The sequence below is a fragment of the Nanorana parkeri genome, unplaced genomic scaffold (genome assembly GCF_000935625.1).
Source record: "Nanorana parkeri isolate BGI_ZX_2015 unplaced genomic scaffold, ASM93562v1 scaffold1317, whole genome shotgun sequence".
Classification (NCBI taxonomy): Eukaryota; Metazoa; Chordata; class Amphibia; order Anura; family Dicroglossidae; genus Nanorana; species Nanorana parkeri.
The window spans coordinates 266,292-285,951 of record NW_017307585.1 but is presented as its reverse complement, the minus strand read 5'-3'; the positions used below and the strand labels follow the sequence as shown (position 1 = coordinate 285,951).

General features: G+C 41.0%; 1 protein-coding gene across 5 annotated transcripts in view; it reads left to right on the top strand.

The window, feature by feature from the left end:
• Nucleotides 1–3,061: 3,061 nt before the first annotated feature.
• GRIA2 (glutamate ionotropic receptor AMPA type subunit 2) overlaps nt 3,062–19,660 on the top strand; it is a 158,751-nt gene continuing 142,152 nt past the window's right edge. For all 5 annotated transcript variants that reach the window (XM_018569284.1, XM_018569286.1, XM_018569285.1 and 2 more), the window contains exons 1-2: nt 3,062–3,202; nt 3,527–3,667. In XM_018569284.1, coding sequence (XP_018424786.1) covers nt 3,115–3,202; nt 3,527–3,667 — 229 coding nt within the window. In that variant the 5' untranslated portion in view covers nt 3,062–3,114. The remainder of the gene's footprint in view (nt 3,203–3,526; nt 3,668–19,660) is intronic.

Sequence of the window (19,660 nt, the reverse complement as noted above, 5' to 3'; positions counted from 1 at the left end):
CCAAGCCACATGCCCTCAGCACTGGGAGGGTGTCCCCGTGCCGATGGGGACAAGGGCCTCGTCCCCACAACCCTGACCTGTTGGTTGTGGGTGTCTGCGGGCAAGGGGTCTTATTTGCATCGGTGTACCCCTTTAATTAAGGGGCACCCAGATGCCGCCCCCCACCCGTGTGAATGAGTATGGGGTACTTGTACTATTCACTAAAGGGTTAAATAAAATAGTTATTAAAAAGTCCAGACTTTTGATAAAATCCTTTCATTGAAACAAGTCTTTTATATAAAAAAAAACAAACCCAATCCCGTCCTTTCCCTGCCAACTCCTTTTGACAGATGACGGCAAAACATAAACAATTGGGCGCCCAATTGTGTAGTTTGCCGGCATCTGATAGGCAGATCAGATTGGGCAGAGTGATCATGACTTTGCCCAATCATGGCTCCAAATGAGTACTGAGCCCTGATTGGGCAAAGTCTTGCACCTGACCTGTGGTCAGGTGCTCGTCTTTAACCAATTAGAGCTTCGGAGGGCTCTTTGCAGTCTAGGACGTTGCGTGGTCGAACAGACCGCGAACATCCCATAAAGTTCCGCGGATGCGCGACCGGCCGACGTTCGATTCGAGCTCGTGTTCAAATCGAACCGGCGGACCATCCCTAGTCCTGGTTAAATAACAGAAAGTGAGATGGAATACCCCCAGGGACAAATAGAGCAATTAAGACCTGTCAACCCCCCATCAAAAGTGTAAAAAAAAAGGTTTGGTTCTTACAAAGGGGTTGTAGGGAGCCTTCTTCATTGCACAATGTCCACTGTAAAACCTGTTTTTAGTTAACATCAAATTACTTGGCAACATACAACATACATAGCCTCCATAGACTTATATATATAGATAATGGACAGCTACAGTTCAAAACTGCAACACTGAAATAAAAATATGTATTATGGTTTCTAATGTGCTATATAAACAATGTGTGACTTAATAAATAGGTCTGTTTTCCATTACAGTGTAACAAGTCTTCTCTTTTATCCCGCACAGTAAAAATATATTCATGATTGTGATGGACAACACCTCCATTGTCTTAGCCCTATTGTTCATCAATCAGTCCCTTACAAACATGGCCTAAATTAAACTACAAATGTAACCACTAACTACCTAATCATAAAACTCCAATCCCTTTATCTAAAACTATGTTTTGTCTTGTTAGTGGGCCACAGTTGCAGTTGTATGTGATTGGATGGTAAAATGTTGGTCTTATTAAAATGCAAGTAGTCAGCGCTATCCCTCCACCATGACACTAATCACATCTGATGTTTTGCAAACAAGCTATGACGAGCTCAGTGACATGAAGTTTACATCTATTTATTGAGCATTCTATCTGATCACAGAAAGATAATACCAATCTGTTAATCAGGAATGACCACATTCTATCATGAAACAAACCCCATAGATATAATAACTTAGATTTTTTTTTTAGAAGGATCTGAAGTGTGGATGTGACTGTACCAAACCTAGCAATTCTTGGTGCTAGTTAAAGGCTCTAAGTGACAACCAGTCAGCACGATTCCATACCGACTTCCTAGTTTCCATAGCAACGCACAATATCCTATAAAGCTGTGTGGGAAGTATGAGAATTAGACAATGAAGTCATTTAAAAAAAGGGACTTGAATGCTAATTATCTTGTGGCAGCAACTTCAGCATTTTGCAAAGGTTAAACATTATATGTGCAATTATCCATGTACTGTAACATCAAAATCTTATTTCTAGATGCAAAACATGCATAAAGGCTGCAGTTGCCCAGCTGGGCAAAAGCAGGCATTTAACAGGTTAATGGCATCTCCCGGTGAAGAAGAGTCATCAAACAAGTTCTTCTTCATAGAAAATTCATGCCTAAAAATATCTTTTTTTCCCCCTCACCCTTATATTAGCCTTCCCAGGCACAAGGTTACTTTGCAGACAGATAATTATATAGCATCAGCTCGCTAGCTTGTAATGACTAAAGTTTCTCTGCAGATTACTGAATACACTTTATTTGAAATGAACGAATCTGTGAGCAGATTGATTTAATTAGTGCTCTGACAGAGAATTCCTCACATTCTTCTGCATCCAATAATCCTTTCCAAAACGAATGAACAGCAGTTCCCTCATAACAATCATTAGGAAAGTGCACTTCCATTTTGGGTAAAAAAACATAAAGGCAGCCAATCAAATAAAACATTTTCAAGCCATGTAATTACTGGCAATTTAGTGAAACGCTAGCTGTTGGACCTGGAATTCTATAAAAGGCTGAGTTATTCACATGATCCCATTTATTTCGCTTGCCTTGCCTTTGACAGCACACGAGATCTTTGTCTCAAGAACAAGCTACCTGGAACAAAAAAGAAGAGGTGGGAGGGATAGGGGAATTCGCTTTGGGTGATAAAAGGAAGACTTTGCATTTACTTTTATTTTCCCTTTTGAAATGCACTATGCTCCTGTTCTGCATCCCTTTGAATTTTTGCCCGTTTTTAAGAAGAGGGACAGTTTGGCTGGCAGACGGAGGGGTGAGCTGATCGCCTTGACTGTGAGCTGTTGGGGAGAGCGGAAAGAAGTGCGCATCGGGAGGGGGGAGTGCGCATCAGCAGGGCGGCTATTGGTTGATCCCGCTCCACTCGCTGTCCGTGGTGCTGAAGCTGAGCCTGCTCAGGGACCCCAGGCAGCGCACGGTGCAGTGAGCGGAGCAGGATAGTGGGGCGCTGTGACACCAGAGCTAGCTGCTCCGGAAGGAAGGGGTAGGGGAGAGAAGGGGGGGGTACATTGTGCACTGCTCTTTCTGCTCGCTCCCGCTGCGCGCTCACGTCTGCATCTGCCAGCCTCTCTGTGTGAGTGTCTGAATGAACAATACTGAGACACTGGGACCACATCACCAACAACTGCATCCAAGCCTTCTTTTTTAATTCAGGAACCAGGGCAACCAGCATCCTCAGCAACTCTACCGGTCCTCTTTATAGATTTGATCTCTCATTCGGATTTCCAATGATTTCACCTCTGTACAGCTGATCCGAATCGACAGATTGCTACATTTTCTTTGGACGTGTTATTTTTTTTTCTCTTTTCCTGAATCATCCAATTTTTTTTCTTGGAAATGCAAAAGATTATGCCTATTTCTGTCTTCCTGGTTCCTGTTCTTTGGGGACTGATCATTGGGGTATATTCGAATAGCATACAAATAGGTAAGCCTCCCCCAATGGCAGCTTTGTGTCTGATTTTGGCAAGAATGGACTAGATGTGGGGCAGGGAAAAGCTTTAGTCAATGTGCTAGGCTGGGGTGATGAGGAAGGATCAGAATGCACCATTCAATCTGCATATTGATGGCTATCCTGATCAAAGCTTCCCAGGCAGTTGCTATGCAATAACGCTAGTCATGAGATCAGCTGTTAGCAGAGGCAATGTCTTTGCATGGGCACTGTATGTATCAAGAATATCATCTTTTTTTTTTTTTTTTTAATCACCGCCTGTATTTTTATTAAATGTATTTGTATGCCATCTCTTTCCAGGAGGGTTATTTCCAAGGGGTGCAGATCAGGAATACAGTGCATTTCGAGTAGGGATGGTTCTATATTCCACTTCAGAGTTTAGGCTGACGCCCCATATCGACAATCTCGAGGTAGCTAACAGCTTTGCAGTCACCAATGCTTGTAAGTAATGAATATTCATCTCATTCTTAATAAATCCATATGCAGCTGGTTTAATGGAGGATGTTTATTTATAACCCTAGTCAGACACCTTTCCATTACTGGCTGCCATGGTTTTTACGCCACCCTGGCAACCAGGTCCTGCTGAGTGATGGGCATGCAGCAAAGCGGACCTGTTACTATATCAGTGCATTCCATTACATACTAGCACAGGGCACCGGCTATCTGCCTAGACTGCTAGGAGCCCATATCTATTTCGCATTTATCTAACAGTTTTAAATACTCTGATTGCTTTAACTAGGTATGCTGCATAGGAAAAGCTATCCTAAGGGGTGACTTTGCTGATGAATTCTGCTAAATATGACCAGATGCAGAATGATGTTCAGCCATTTTACACAGTGTTAGCTTTACAGTGACCTGCTCTGCTAAGCCATCAGTGAAAATAGCTTCAGAACAAGAATAGTTCATCTAACGGATAGTGGGGACAGATTCCTTTTAACATGACGTGCTTTGGTAACCCCTCTTATGGCTACAACTCAACTACCATCTTGTTGTTGCAACCCCTCTCCCACTTTTTGTTCACCCCCCCCCCCCCCCCCTTGTAATTACAGCTCATAAACTGTTCTATTTATAGATGCCTATGGAAAGCCACTGATTGATTGCCTCTCTAGATAATCCCATTGATTAGCAATTGCAAACAAATTAATTTCCCTAACTTGCATAGCATTTTATAGAAATGTGTATGGCCTGCTTTTTGACAGTTTATAGTTTAGATATGGCAGTGATTGATAGGGGGGATCAATTGCACCAATTCCACCATCTGTGTTGGTCCACCTTAGCAGGCATGCCTTTGCAATCAGAACGGTGTGATTTACAGCACACGGCTGGATGTAACACTCTTACATGGTAGTGCTGTGTGAAGGCCACCATTTTTAATGGCGACCGGATGACTTCTGCTACCAATCTATTTCCTAGCAATGAGAATATATACAGCACTGGACATAAAAATCAATTGTCATTTAAGTTCTTATAGTGGGCAAAGCCAGATTTCTGTGCTGGAGCTCAGCATAAAGAGAGTATATATGGGGCACAGGACTGCACTGCACATAAAATGACACCGACTCCTCTAATACACAGAATCATATATAGTATATGGGGGACAGGACTATACTGTATATAAGATGGCACTGACTCATCTAATACACAGCATCATGTATAGTATATAGGGGACAGGACTATACTGTATATAAGATCACACAAACTCATCTAATACACCGACTTCTGTATAGTATATAGGGGACAGGACTATACTGTATATAAGATGACACTGACTCATCTAATACACAGACTTATGTATAGTATGTAGGGGGCAGGACTATACTGCATATAAGATGGCACTGACTCATCTAATACACAGACTTATGTATAGTATGTAGGGGACAGGACTATACTGTATATAAGATGGCACTGGCTTATCTAATACACAGACTTCTGTATGGTATGTAGGGGACAGGACTATACTGTATATAAGATGGCACTGACTCATCTAATACAGACTTATGTATAGTATGTAGGGGACAGGACTATACTGCTTATAAGATGGCACTGACTCATCTAATACACAGTATCACGTATAGTATATAGGGGACAGGACTATGCTGTATATAAGATGACACAAACGCATCTAATACACAGACTTCTGTATAGTATATAGCGGACAGGACTATACTGTATATAACATAGCACAAACTCATCTAATACACAGTATCATGTATAGTATATAGGGGGCATGACGATACTGGCTTGTCTGCTGTACAGTATTATCTGTATAATGTCACACCGACTCCTCTGACATCCTATGTGGAGCACTGGACTATATTGCACCGACTCTTGGTACCTACTATATGGCATCATATATGGTATATGGGGAATTAAGACTACTCTATATAAGATGGCACCGACTCATCTGCTGTACTGCATCATCTATAGAGGTAGGTTGATATTCACACTTCAAGCTGTTGTGAAACTACAAATGCCATCATGCCTCTGCATCTGGGAGTCACATCTGTGGCTGCCAGATTCTTGCAATGCCTAGTTCCACAACAGCTGGAGGGGCAAGGTTGCCTACTCCTGATCTATAGTATATGGAGCGGAGGACTAGTTTGTAGTTGACCTGACACCAACTCATTTGAGGTCTAGTAGTATAGGGGGTACAGGACTACCTTGTAGATATCATGTTGTGACACCGACTCATTTACAGTCTATAGTATATGGGGCACTGGACTACACTGTTGATAAGACTGCACCAACTCATCTGACCTGCTGTATGGAATTATCTATGGTATATGTGGCATTAAGACAACACTTATATGACACCGACTCATCTGCTGTACGGTATTCACGCCTTAATGACCAAGGAAACATGTGGGTCCCGAGGTTACACAGGTTGAGAACCACTGATCTATAGCATATGGAGCAGACGACTGCCATGTAGATAACATGACACTGTCTATAATATATGGGTCACAGGACTACACTGTGGATAAGATTGCACCGACTTATCTGCTGTCTATAGTATAGGGTGCTACACTGTAAATCGGATTGCACCGACTCATCTGCTGTCTACAGTAAAGGGGGCCACACTGTAAATAGGATTGCACCGACTCATCTGCTGTATATAGTATAGGGGGCACAGGGCTACACTGTAGATAAGATTGCACTGATTCATCTGCTGTCTATATTATAGGGAGCCACACTGTAAATAGGATTGCACCGACTCATCTGCTGTCTATAATGTATGGATCACAGGACTACACTGTAGATAAGATTGCAATTGACTCATCTGCTGTCAGTAGTATAAGGGGCTACACTATAGCTAAAATTGCACCGAATCATCTGCTATCTATAATATAGGGGGCTACACTGTAGATAAGATTGCACTGATTGATCTGCTGTCTATAGTATAGGGGACACAGGACTACACTGTAGATAAGATTGCACGGATTCATCTGCTGTCTATAGTATAGGGGACACAGGACTACACTGCAGATAAGATTGCACCGACTCATCTGCTGTCTATAGTTTAGGGGGGCTACACTGTAGATATAATTGCACCAACTTATCTGACCTACTTTATGGTGTCATCTATGAGGCATTCGGCAACACTTCAAAAGATGACACCGACTAACCTGCTGTACAGTACCATTTATACTGCAATCGCTAGTCACACACAGCCCTTGGTAAGGGTTATATATTGAAGTAAACCTTATTCATGGCTTGTAGTTCCCATCGGTACCTATGTGCATGTGTAGGGACACCTATGGCTAGAGGAAGGACACGGTTTGGCAGGCGGGCTGGGATCACTGCATCAGGACATTATGACAAGGGGCTGCTGATTCATGCAGAAAGCTCCCAGGCTCCGTGTATCCAGGTCCGGGAACACTGCAGAGAGCAGGGGAGGGGTGCAGGAATCGCCTCTTCCCCGCTATTATTCTCTCATAACGGGGCATCCCCCGATCCGATCCCCGTTACATATATAAGATGCGGGTTATCCAGCACCGGGGACGGGCAGACGTTCCAACACGCAGCCGCACTCAGCCGGAAATCAAGGCTTTTCAGTGTGACTCCAGTGCGGGGCCCGCTCCATCGCCGGGGGATTTCCGCTTCACCTCTCCCGGATCAGAGCCTCATCTCCCCGTGGAAGGCTCCAGTAAATGTGTCACTTTCATTCATCACGTCAGTGCAGTGTAAACAGTATAGACTGAGCCATCAATTACAACGCATATATACCCTGAGCAGGCTCTGGTCCAAGCTGAGGTTACAATGGCGAAGAACCTGAGAACCACACTGGAGATGCTGCTAACAGCAACCAATCAGCTTTCACCTTTTATCCTTTGGAGAATATAAACAAGAGTGCTGCTTGGTTGTTATGGGCAACCGTTCCATTTTTGTTCAATTATACTATAATAACAATGTGTGTCTGATAGTAATGTGTGCAGTCTATCTATATTCAAGACTTGTTTTTTCCCCCCTTAATGTAGGATGGAATGGAGAAATGTCATCACCCCTGTCAGGTTTTACTGCTATCTGTCCAGGTGTCCGTCAAAGATATTTTTTCTTTGTACTTTTTGTTCTGGGAACAGCCTAACTGACAGGAAGTTAGGGAATGGGGAAACAGACAACAGTAAAAAACTGGCGGAGGTTCCATCCATCCCTTACTTAACTTAAAGTGACATTAAACTCAGCAGTAAAATCTTAAAAATGCATTCAAATACCTTAACTATTAACAAAACTGTATCTTATTTGTGTATCACTCAGCTGTAGATCCTCAAATCATCTTTGAATTGGTGCTGACACTGTCCTTCCTTCTGGAGGGGGGCTACTACTGTTCCCCATGGTCCCTGTGTGTGTTGTAAAGTAGCCACCGCTCCAAGCTCGCTCCCCTGATGGACTACAATCTAAATACAAATGAATACACTAAACATGAGATTGTAGTCCATCAGGGAGTGATCTTGGAGTGGTGACTACTTTACAACACACACAGGGACCATGGGGAATGAAAGTGGCCACCCTCCAGAAGGAAGGACAGTGCCATCACTAATTCAGAGATGATTTGAGGATCTACAGCCGATACACAAATAAGTTACATTTTTGTGAACAGTTAAGGTACTTAATGTATTTTTAAGATTTAATTCCTGATTTTAGTGTAATTTTAAAGGAGAACTGCAACCTCTTATCCTGTACATGCAAGGAAGGAGCCTCTATTTTGATTGCAGTTGCCATGGTGCTGCACATGTGATCAGTTATGACACCAGCCATTGAAGGGCTTGAAGATTCGGTTGAGAACTGAAATAAGCACACTGGTATCTTTGACAGTTGACATGCTATAATAAAAGTAATTGTTTTGGGAAACATTATGTTGGTGGGTAAAAAAAAGCCTAAAATGTGAAAAAAATATGTGTGGCCCTTTCAAAATCCATACCAGGCCCCTATCCCAGATAAGGGTCTGGTATAGATTTTAAGGAGTGGGGCATGCAAAAACATTAAACAAAAGGGTGTTCCTCTTTCAGATCAGAATCCCCCCTTCAGATCAGAATCCCGCCTTTGATATCAGAGTCCTCCATTACATCAGGAGCCCCCTCCGTTCCTATCACAGTCCCCCCTCTCACACTAAATGACATGTTGTTGTATGGGATGACTTGCTAAATGTTACAGTTTTGGCCAGTTCACTGAGCCATTTTGTGGATGAATTGTTCTCTCCAGTGTGGTTTGTTAAAAATATGTAAGGGCTAACAGTTGCTTTAAAAGCCATTAAGCTTAATATAACATACACTTTATATGTACCATAAAAAGCAACGGAAGCAAAAAAGAGGACACTTGATTATATGAGAAGTGTACCTCTTAAATACAAGGAAACAACAGAATCTGAAGTAGGAAAATAGGACAAGCCACATTTGGCTACTTTTCGCTTCCATTGATGTCTCCCATGTGATCGAGAAATGGACTGCACATATAATTAATAGAGTTCTGTTTCTCGTGATATGTTATGGTCCAATTACTTACCATCTGAGGAAGTGCAGCTGAAAGCACACGGCACATGACGATTTCTGTTTACACAAAGCCATAAACTGCTCATACACATAGGTTGATTCAGCTAATTATGATTGAAACAGGAAACAAATATATGCCTGTGTGCAGTTCAAAACTTTTGAGCTGGGTGGAAGAATTTATCATCCATAATAGTTTTCCCATGCAATTTCTGTTGTTCCTCAAAAATTAAGGTTGGAATCCAGCATTTCTATTCAATACATAAATATTAGAGGTGCACCGAAATGGATATTTTAAAACCGAAACAAAACCGAAATAAAAAAATTGTCAAACCGATACCGAAAATGTTTTTATTTTAATTTTTTCAAATATTTTATATGTATTTATTTTTTATAAACTTTTAAAAAATGTTATATTTATTTTTATTTATTAATTCATTTTTTTATTAAATATTTTGATTTTTACTTTACTTTTAGGGGCTTTGGGGAAATATTAGGGGTCTAAACAATAAACAGACCCCTGATATTTCCCTTTTAAAATAGAAAAAGAGATTGAGGACACAGAGTTCTCAATCTCTTTTTCTGTATCCCCTGCTATCAATGCACAGGAATCCTCTGTACTGAGTGTTCCTGTTCATTGATAACATGAGGACATGGTATGTTTATTATAACTACAACTATGAACGAACAGGAGGGGAAGTAGATCACTTCCCATTCATTCATAATTGAGTATATAGTACACATACCATGTCCTCAATTATCTACAAACACTCAGCGATCACTGATCGCTGAGTGTTTGCTCTCCTCTCTGACACGCCTGTCACAGGAGGCGGAGGGAGCGGTGCGGGGAGGAGAGCTCAGCCTCCTGTGACAGCGCGGCCAGTCTCCGCCCACACACTGCTCTGCCGGACTGTGATAGGAGGCTGAGCGGTGTGGGAGGAGACGCCGGCCGCTCACAGCGCCCTTCTCCCGCAGCGCTCGCCGACTATCACAGTTTTCCCTCCTCCCCGCTGGGACACAGCAGCGCCTAGCGGGGAGGAAAGAAGGTAGGTATGCCCTAATGTATTGGCAGAAAAATTTCACTTTCGGCATTATGCCAAAAGTGCCATTTTCGGTCGATATGTTTCGGCGGCCGATATATCGGTGCATCCCTAATAAATATACACGTCTATGTCGCAGTTGTGCTAAAGATCGCGAAATATGTGGGGGTCTACTGGCTGTGGACACGGAAGGCAGAAAAAAATGGAGCTGCTAGGAGGCTGAACCAAAAGCACAACTTTTCTGGGTCCATTTTAGCAGATGTCTGATTTTGTCTTGTTGCCCGTGTGTGTTCTCTATCCGGGTCTAATGGTCTAAATTTTCCTCTCTGGCTTAATTTTTTGCCTGATGTATTTGTGGGATAACAAGGGGTTTGCATTGGTTTTTGGGGAGGGGCAGGGTCTGCACTCACTGTGTCTGTTTTATGTTAAGGTAAGGTATTATTGATGTCTAAACATAGCAGGAATACTTACTGGGCCATTGGGTTTGAACTGAATGTATTGTGTATATGGCCTTAACTGGGGGAGCATTTGCCTTAGATAGCCTGGTGGATCCTGTTTATATTTAGATACGTTTCCAGTCAAGGCATGCACAGGCACACCCTAATCACCCCGAGTGGAACACCGAAACCGCAACAAACGGCCCTGAGCTGGTGGAGAGATCAAAAAGATCTCTCTATGACATGCCTATATACAGTATATATATGTATGTACTGTATATGCGCGTGCGTGTGTGTACTTTTGTGTGAACACCCTAATGCAATAGGCCTCGCACACCTATGGGGTATCCACACTTTATGCCCTCTCAATGACAGCTGCATCACAATGGGGTCTATTCACGAAGCAGCAGAAGGATCTAGCCGTAGCTTCGGCTGATCCTTTTTTTTTTGTGCTTAAAAATAATAAACTGCTTTACATATGCTGAGGATATACTACTACAATAAACATGTATTAACATTGAATCATATTTCCTAACAAAAATCAGTTTAGCTTTATAAAATTATGATTTTCATATGGAATAAGCTATTAACCCCTTCATGACTGAGGCCCTTTTTTCCATTTTTGCACCCATGTTATATTCCACATTTTAGGCCTGAAAATGACGTAAAACCCCCCAACATTATATATTTTCTGAATGCCAAGACCCTATAGAATAAAATGGTGGTAGTTGAAAATTTTTATGTTGCGCAATATTAGCGCAACTCCTTATTAAACCCCAAAATTTAGTGACAAATTTAATTAAATGCCCCAAAACACAACAAATTACCCATTTTTTTAATGAAATATAAAAGATGAGGTTACAACGAGTAAAACGATACCCAACATGCCCAGTTTACAGATTGCGTGCGACCATGAAACGGCGAAAAACTGCAGTACCCCAAAAAATCAATAAAAGACACTTTAAAAGCCCCCACAGGTCATCAATTTAGAGATACCCCAAAATACTGCCCCTAGAATTATTGCTCTCACTCCGGCGTGCGCGGCGATACCCAACATGTGTAGCGCGTTCGTCGTTTTCATGCGTAGGCGCACCCGACGCGTGTTTACGTGGCGACGCGCGTGCTCGCGGGGGCGGGGTACTTTTAAAATTTTTTTTTTATTATTATTAGATTTATTTTATTTCATTTTAATTTTAAAAACTGTTTTTTTGTTTTTTTTTACTTTACTTTGACTGCTATCACATGGGGGGGCTTGCAATTTACCTAGCTTTGTGCACTGGACACAGTCAGGCTGGGATGGCAAAGGGCCTTCCCTAAACTGTTGCCACAAGGTTGGTAACAAACGCTACAACGGAACAATACCCTCACTGGAATCTCTTGAACTTAGTAATTTGGAGGGGTGTCCTAATACTTTTGGCCATATAGGTAGATGTGATCATGAGATCCCCACAAACTTTTGGCAATACAGTATATCACATTAGAATTGGTATTATCTTCTACTGTTATTGTTCTCTATGTTACTTCTAAAGAACCCAATCCTCATCCAAGCGTCTCATGGGGCCATCAAATAGAACAGTATATGGTCAACTTTACTTTCCTCACACTTGTACATATTGCTATGCCATAGTTTACTTGGTGTAATGATTGCTATTGTTTACATAAAAATATAAATCTTTTACAGAATGTAGCTAATAAATTTGATGTGTCCCGGTGAACATGAAAACGACACCTACTTTCCCCTACAGCATTTATGTACTTTTGCTACTGAGATACAGACGGCCACAAACTAGGCTGCTGTGTACTGTGAATAGTGGCAGTATAACTAGCGGCACATGCAAACAATGATTGCGCTACATGCAGCACATTTTACATCCACCTTCCTGGTTTTTGCCAAAAATAAGGCTAAATATTTTATTTTTGAGTGATTAATTATTAGGACACATTTTATGTGGAGATTTGTCTCACCCGTTAATTTCTATTGTGAATTGCTGTTTCCATGAAATTCTTCGGAAACCTCCTTCTGCTGCTCTTGCTTCACTTCAGTTATGCCTATCATATCTATGTACATATCATACCTTTTTCCCCAAATATTTTTTCATTCATTGATGATCAGCACTTATACAGTATCACATATTGCAATAAAGGCTTTTAAGGCCCCAAGGACTATCCTTGGTGAATCTTCACAAGGTAACGTCACAAAGGGAATCTACAATGTTTAGTTCCACACGAAAACCCAACACACACGGTAGTACAAACTACAGTGACCAAGTGAACAGTGCAGTTAGGCTGCCTGTGAGCATTCAAGAGCAGCCAGTTATGCATGCAAAATCAAGGTATACTCAGGCAGCTAGACTGGCCAACAGGTCCATTAACCAAAATGGTTTGATTGGTAGGACATACCTCTTTATGTTAATAGAATGGAGAAGGGTAAGGAGACCAGTAGTGCTGGCAGACAAGCAATGGTATTAGGTTTTGTCAGCTAGTTGGACAGTTTTGGGGGGCTCACCATGAGCATGAGATTGTTGACCAAGCCAGCCAAAAAATGAGTAGTGTGACTGTCATCTCATGTCTATGCGTACATTAACCCATGGTAGACGGGCACTAATCTAAAACTATTATGCCAAATAGAATGCAAGTAATTCTAACGCTACTATGAGAATGTGACACTAATGCCTGCCTTGAATGCAAAACAAAATGTATTTAATACTGAACAATACACCATAAGGCTTCATTCACATGGCCATCAATGGCCGCACACAGCCCAGATCAGCGTATTTCTGCAGCGGGTACAACTAGGTGTTTGTAATCAGCTGCAGACAGGAAGCCTGTACAAATCAATGACATGCTGATGCTGTCGGGGGCTGTTCACATGCCACTGTCGGCACTTTTTCAATAAAAGACTTTACTTCCACTTTAAAGAAGAACTCCAGGTTTTAGAGAAATTAACCCTTGCAGTGGTGCTACCACCACACTGCAAGGGTTAAGTGCTTGTTTTTCTCTAGGGGCTCAAATAAAGGCCTCAGTCCCACTTGGCTGCTAGACCGGTCTCTGCAGCCTCTTCTTCCAGGGGCTTCAGTGGGAAGTAGACCTTTAAGTGAATGCAAAACTGCTCCCGGGAAGTTCAGGTCCCTTGTACTGCCAGGCAGGACTGTGTAAACCTCAGGACTGGATGGTCAGAAATACAAATCCTTTTGGCAGGTAAACAGCTCTCATGTATGTATTGCATATGTGTATTTTGCTGTTTGCTTAATGTTCAGCTTATAGGCCCATTCACATCAAAATCAGACCTAAAGCATAAGTTAATGGAGGTTTGTTGACATGCAATTTCAACCTCCATTGACTTCCGTTGCGTTTTTCAAAAAGTTTTTGTCAAGCTTTATTTTAATTGTCCTGACTGGACAAACATTTATGTATTTTTATTTTATTTTATCCCTTTCCGTTGTGATTACATCTGCTTTTCTCCCATGACGCTGCACTGAAACAAGTAGAGCATGCTGCACTTTTTTCAGCAAAGTGCAATGCAACAGAAAGGAGTGTTTTCAACTGGTTCCATTTACATGCATACATATTTCAGGTTACCTTCTGTTGACATCCATTGAAATCTGTTAAAATCCGTCATAAAGATTTGACTTAGCAAGTTTGGTGTGGAAGAACTCGAGTAGCCTGCATGGATCCCTGACCTACTTACCGTGCATTGGAACACCAGATCTACTTGTCCAACCTAACCTCATAAATTCTCTTTTAGCTGCATGGGAACAATTTCACACATCTCTCCAGCACCGAAGGTAAGTGAAAAAAAAAACAAAAAAACATAGCGCAAACATCGGGGCATTTTGACAAGTATGTTTTTACAGGGGGCCGGGGAGGGGGGTGCAAAAATGCACCTTGCCTGTGTAGGCACGAATCCTAGCACCGGCCCTGCACACAGGCACTCCCAAATGTCTCGTGGAAAGCTTTCCTAGCACAGTGGATACTATTATAGCAGCAAGGGTAGGGGAGGACAACTCTGTATTAATGCCCATGACTTTTTAAGTGAATGTACAACAAGCTCCCATAGGTGTAATATTTAGGTATCCATAAAGATTAGGTCATCTAGTGTAGCAATCAGAGCTACTTGACATCACAATAAAATAATTGTGTATTTGTCAGTTGGTTGATGAGCTTGTTTTTTTTGTTTTTTTTTATGTCTTAATCCAGATCAATTTATTAAAGAGATCAAAGTGCACTTTGGCCCTTAAAAAAAAAAAACAAACACATTTTATTGTAACAAAAGTTGTTCGTAATATACAAAAAAAAGAACATGAAAAACTCGGGTTTAGAAGTGCTGATACAGTGAATTTGGTTTTTAAGACACAGTTGCTTTATTTCTGCTATTGAAGGACATCTGTTAAGGTAAAAATCATTAGTAAATGATATAAAATCCAGGTATGTACTCGTCCTTTAAATGTTAGCTCTGGATTTGTTTGCATTCAAGTTTGGAATGCCAATATCTCCAGTTTCCAGCTCCCCCTCCCCCAGTAAATGAAAACCTCTTTTTTCTACTTACCTTTCCCAGGAGTGAAGCAATCATGTTATTTGCCCCATGGCATCATAACCAGGGAAACCAAAGTTTTTACTCGATAGGAGCTGAGAGGTGGAATTTAAGAGGTTAAGCCTCCATCACTGATGTAGATGCAGAGCTTCCCTTTGGATAAACCTCCAGTACACATGATGGCACGCTTCCTGTACAGCTGGTGAGGATGTCAATACTGCATTGAATTCACTCTAATCCCTGCACTGTTGCCACCCTTCTGGAGAAAGGGGGAGTCACTGACAGGATCACCAGGTGTATATATAGGGGTTATTTTCATTCAACGTTTTATTAAACAGGGCAGAATGATTTTATTATAAACACATTTATATTTGCACATTTTGTTTTCAAATGAAGGTATAGTTGTACTTTTGTGTTATTTAAAACTAACTGAGATAACATTAAGTCGGATATCTGCAAAGAGTACAATCACACTATTTCCACAAGCTTGCAATTGCAAAAAATGCTGAATGACATTGAGCACAGTTCTGCTAACGTGTACCACTAACTCAATGAGTACAAATGTCATACTAAGCATTCAGCATATCCACTGGAGCCTAGGGATTAATTTGAGGCCTTTTACATTTTTTCTTTACTAGGGAAGGGCGGCTGAATTAGGTCAGGGGACCTGGATCAGTCTGCCATGCCCTTCTGCAGCAATAGATTACTTATAATAGTAATATATGGAGTGCTGCTATCAGAAAGCAATAGATTACTTCTGCAGTGATCTGTTGCAGCAGGGGAAGACAGGTCAATGCTGGGTTAGCTCTTCCTTGCTTTAAGGTGGATGTCAGCACTCAAATAAATCTTGACAACATAAGAAATAACACCACTGGGTTTTCCTATCTGCGGTTACATAATACTACAGAGTTCCACTGTAGTAGCATTAGAAACCCAGGAGAGACCAGTTCAGGGCTGGGGAATAGAATGGCTCATTGTCTGTGTACAAATTTATATTGTATACAGTGAAGCATGATGCCAAATAACTAAATTACTAAATTAAACAAATATTAATTAAACAAATAAATTTCATACAACACATAATAATCACAGTTATATGATTTCCTTTTAATCATAAGACTTTATTATATTTTGGGGTACATTTCTGGGGCAGCACCAAAAAAAAAAAAAAAATGTACCTGCAGTTGCAAGAAAACGTATGTGAACCCCTTGGAATTAACTGTTTTTATGCAGTAATTGACACAAAATGTGATCTGATCTGATCGACTCTGCTCTGATTTGAGTCTAATTTCTTGTGTCTTTATTGAACACACCCATTAAACATTAACAGTGCTGGAGACAAAAGTGAACCCTTGGAGTTAATAGCTGGTTGAACCTCCTTTGGCAGCAATGACTTCAAGCTAGCACTTTCGGTAGCTCTGGAACAGAGCTGCACAACGTTCAGGAACAATTTGTGTTCATTCCTTTTTATAAAACTGCTTCAGCTCAGACACAGTTGTAGTATGTCTGGTGTGAATGGTTCTCTTGAGGTCATTTCACAGCATCTCTATGGGGTTAAGGTCTGGGCTTTGACTGGGCCACTCCAAAAGGTGCATTTTATTTTTCTGAAGCCAATTTGTGTTTGATTTACTTGGCTGCTTAGGGTCAATGCCCTGCTGCATCACCCAGCGTCTATGCTTCAGATGCTGGACAGCCACCCTGACATTATCCTGTAGGATATTTTGGTAAACTTGGAAATTAATTTTCCCCTCAACAATGGCAAGTGGACCAGGCAATGAGGCAACAAAGCAATCCCAAATCATGATATACCCTTCACCATACTTTACCATTGGGATGATGTTTTGATGTTGGTAAATGGTGCCATTTTTGCTTCTTACACAGTGCTGAGCATTCTTCCCGAACAATTCAACTTTTGTTTCATCAGTCCACAAACCATTTTCCCAGTACCATTTCAGTTTGCCAAAGTGCTCTTTGGCAAACTTCAGGTGCACAGCAATGTTTGTTTGTTTTTTTAGAGCAGCAGCTTCCTCTGAGGTGTTCTGCCATGGACACTCTTTTCAAAGACTAATGTATGGTAGACTCATAAACAGGAATGTTTGCCAGTTCCAGTGATGTCTTCAAGCCTTTAGCTGTAGCTCATGGGTTTGCCTCATTGAGGATTCTGCGTTGTGCCTTGGGAGTCATCTTTGCTGGGCACCCGCCTCTAATAATAGTAGCCACAGTACAAAACTCTCTCCATTTATAGACAGTTTGGCTAACTGTCGACTGATGGATGCTGAAAGACTTTGAGATTGCTTTGCATCCCTTTCCAGCCTTATGCAGATCAACTACTCTTGATTATGTGAAAGCTCCTTTTTGTGAGGCATGGTTCACATCAGTTGATGCTTCATATGAATAGCAATCTTAAAATGTTTGAGTGTCTTTTATCAATCAAAGTAGCTCTAAACCACACCTTTTGAACTCATTTTATTAATGGCACTCCAGGTGTGCAAGCTACTGACTCTAATTAGCTTTCGTTAAAGTAATTAGTCTATGGGTTCACTTACTTTTTCCTTTAGCACTGTGAATGTTTAATAAAGACACATGCAATTGTTTGTGTGTTATCAGCTTTAGCACATTTAGGGGAAGTTAACAAAGCTGGATCGGACAAAATCTGGAGCAGTTGGCCATGGCAACCAATCAGCTTCTCTCATCAGTTTGATCAGTTAAGATTTGAAAATGAAAGAGAGAAACTGATTGGCTGCCATGCACAGCTGCTCCAGATTTTGTCTGCTCCAGTTTTGATAAACTCCCCTCATTGTGTTTGTCTGTTGTTGTGACTTAGATGAGGATCAGATCACATATTATGGCAAATCACTGTAGAAAACCAGTTAATTCCAAGGGGTCCACATACACCGGACGGGAGAGGGGGCAGACGGGAGAGGGAGCAGGTACAGCTGGCTCTGCCTCTAGCTGGGTGGATCTCGACAGCAATGTCGGGATCCGTCCCGCCTGCGGCGGTCTCAGTATGCCGCGACCTGTAGCCCGCGATATACTGAGCTTTGGGTCAGTGGGGGATGCTAGTATATGTCTTCCCGTGACCCTTAAGAGAACTATGGGGAAAAACACTTACCCCATAGTTGTCTTTTAATTTGAGCCTTACAGTAAAATGCAAGGTCCATTATATACTGTATATTAGAGCCCCACCTCCATAATTAATAGCAGCTTTGAAGTAAAAAAAAACAAAACCTGTTAGTAAATATATTCCCATACGAGACTATGGCAAAACCTACTTGAAGCTGCTCAAATGCAGGTCAAAATGAGGTCAACTGCAGGTGAAATGCACCTGTCCATGAACTCTCAGAAGCAACTCAAACTGATGCTAACAACACAAGCCCATTAACAAAGCCCGTTGACAGGTCCTTATGCTATTTACAGCCATCGTTAGATACATCCTCAGATCCATGTAGTGGTAACAGGAAACAACTTAAGTCCTATTATACCGGTGTTTAAAGGATCCAATTATCCTTTAACTGACGGAGCATTAGTTTATTCTCTGTTATCTAATGTTCAATCATTCTAATCTAATCTGTGTGTTCAATATATTGATTTATCCATGCCTACCTTAAATGATAACTTTGACGGTGAACCATTTGTGTTGGGTCTTGCTTTGCCAGTGACTCTTGGCAGTAGATGGAGGAACTTCATTATATCAGGCTAAGGGTTGTATATTAACTAGATGTAAATACAGTTTAGTTATTTAAAATAGTTTTATAAAACAAATGCTATCATAAAACAAAATGTATCTTATCCTATGTACGCCTAAACAATGGTAATAATTCAAACAAGATTGTATATATTATGCTTTTAAGAGATTTCCATCTACATAATTAAATATTTAATTGCTTTTTTTGAATCTGTCATATAACTATAGCAAGGTGATCACATAAGTTGCTCCAGGTTCTTGAATAGAGCTCACTGTGCTGTTTTATAATTTCATGACATTTCTTAAAATTGCCTGCCAACACTTATTGTAGTTATTGTTGGAATACTGTTACAATATGTATTAGAGATTAAGATACCAATACACAGAAGCATGCTGTTGCACAGTCCAAATGAATGCAACAGTCTATCTTTGGCAGGAAATTATTTTCAACAGATCAGTTCTATCTACCTGGAGGTTAATCACATGGTTTGGAAAAATTCTGACAAGTTATTCCGATCTTCTTATTAAGCAGATGTAAGATGGTGCATCTCATATATGCTAATCTTGCTCAACTTGTAAAGAAATTAAACAAAAAAGAATTCTAAAGGACAGATCATTTATTTATTTTATTTATTGATATATGTCCAGTAAATGCTACAGCACTTATAGAGCGCATAACATATTTGCATCAGTTTTTGCCCTGAAGCTGTTTACAATCGAATATGACTACCACTGTCATATACATACTAGGATCACA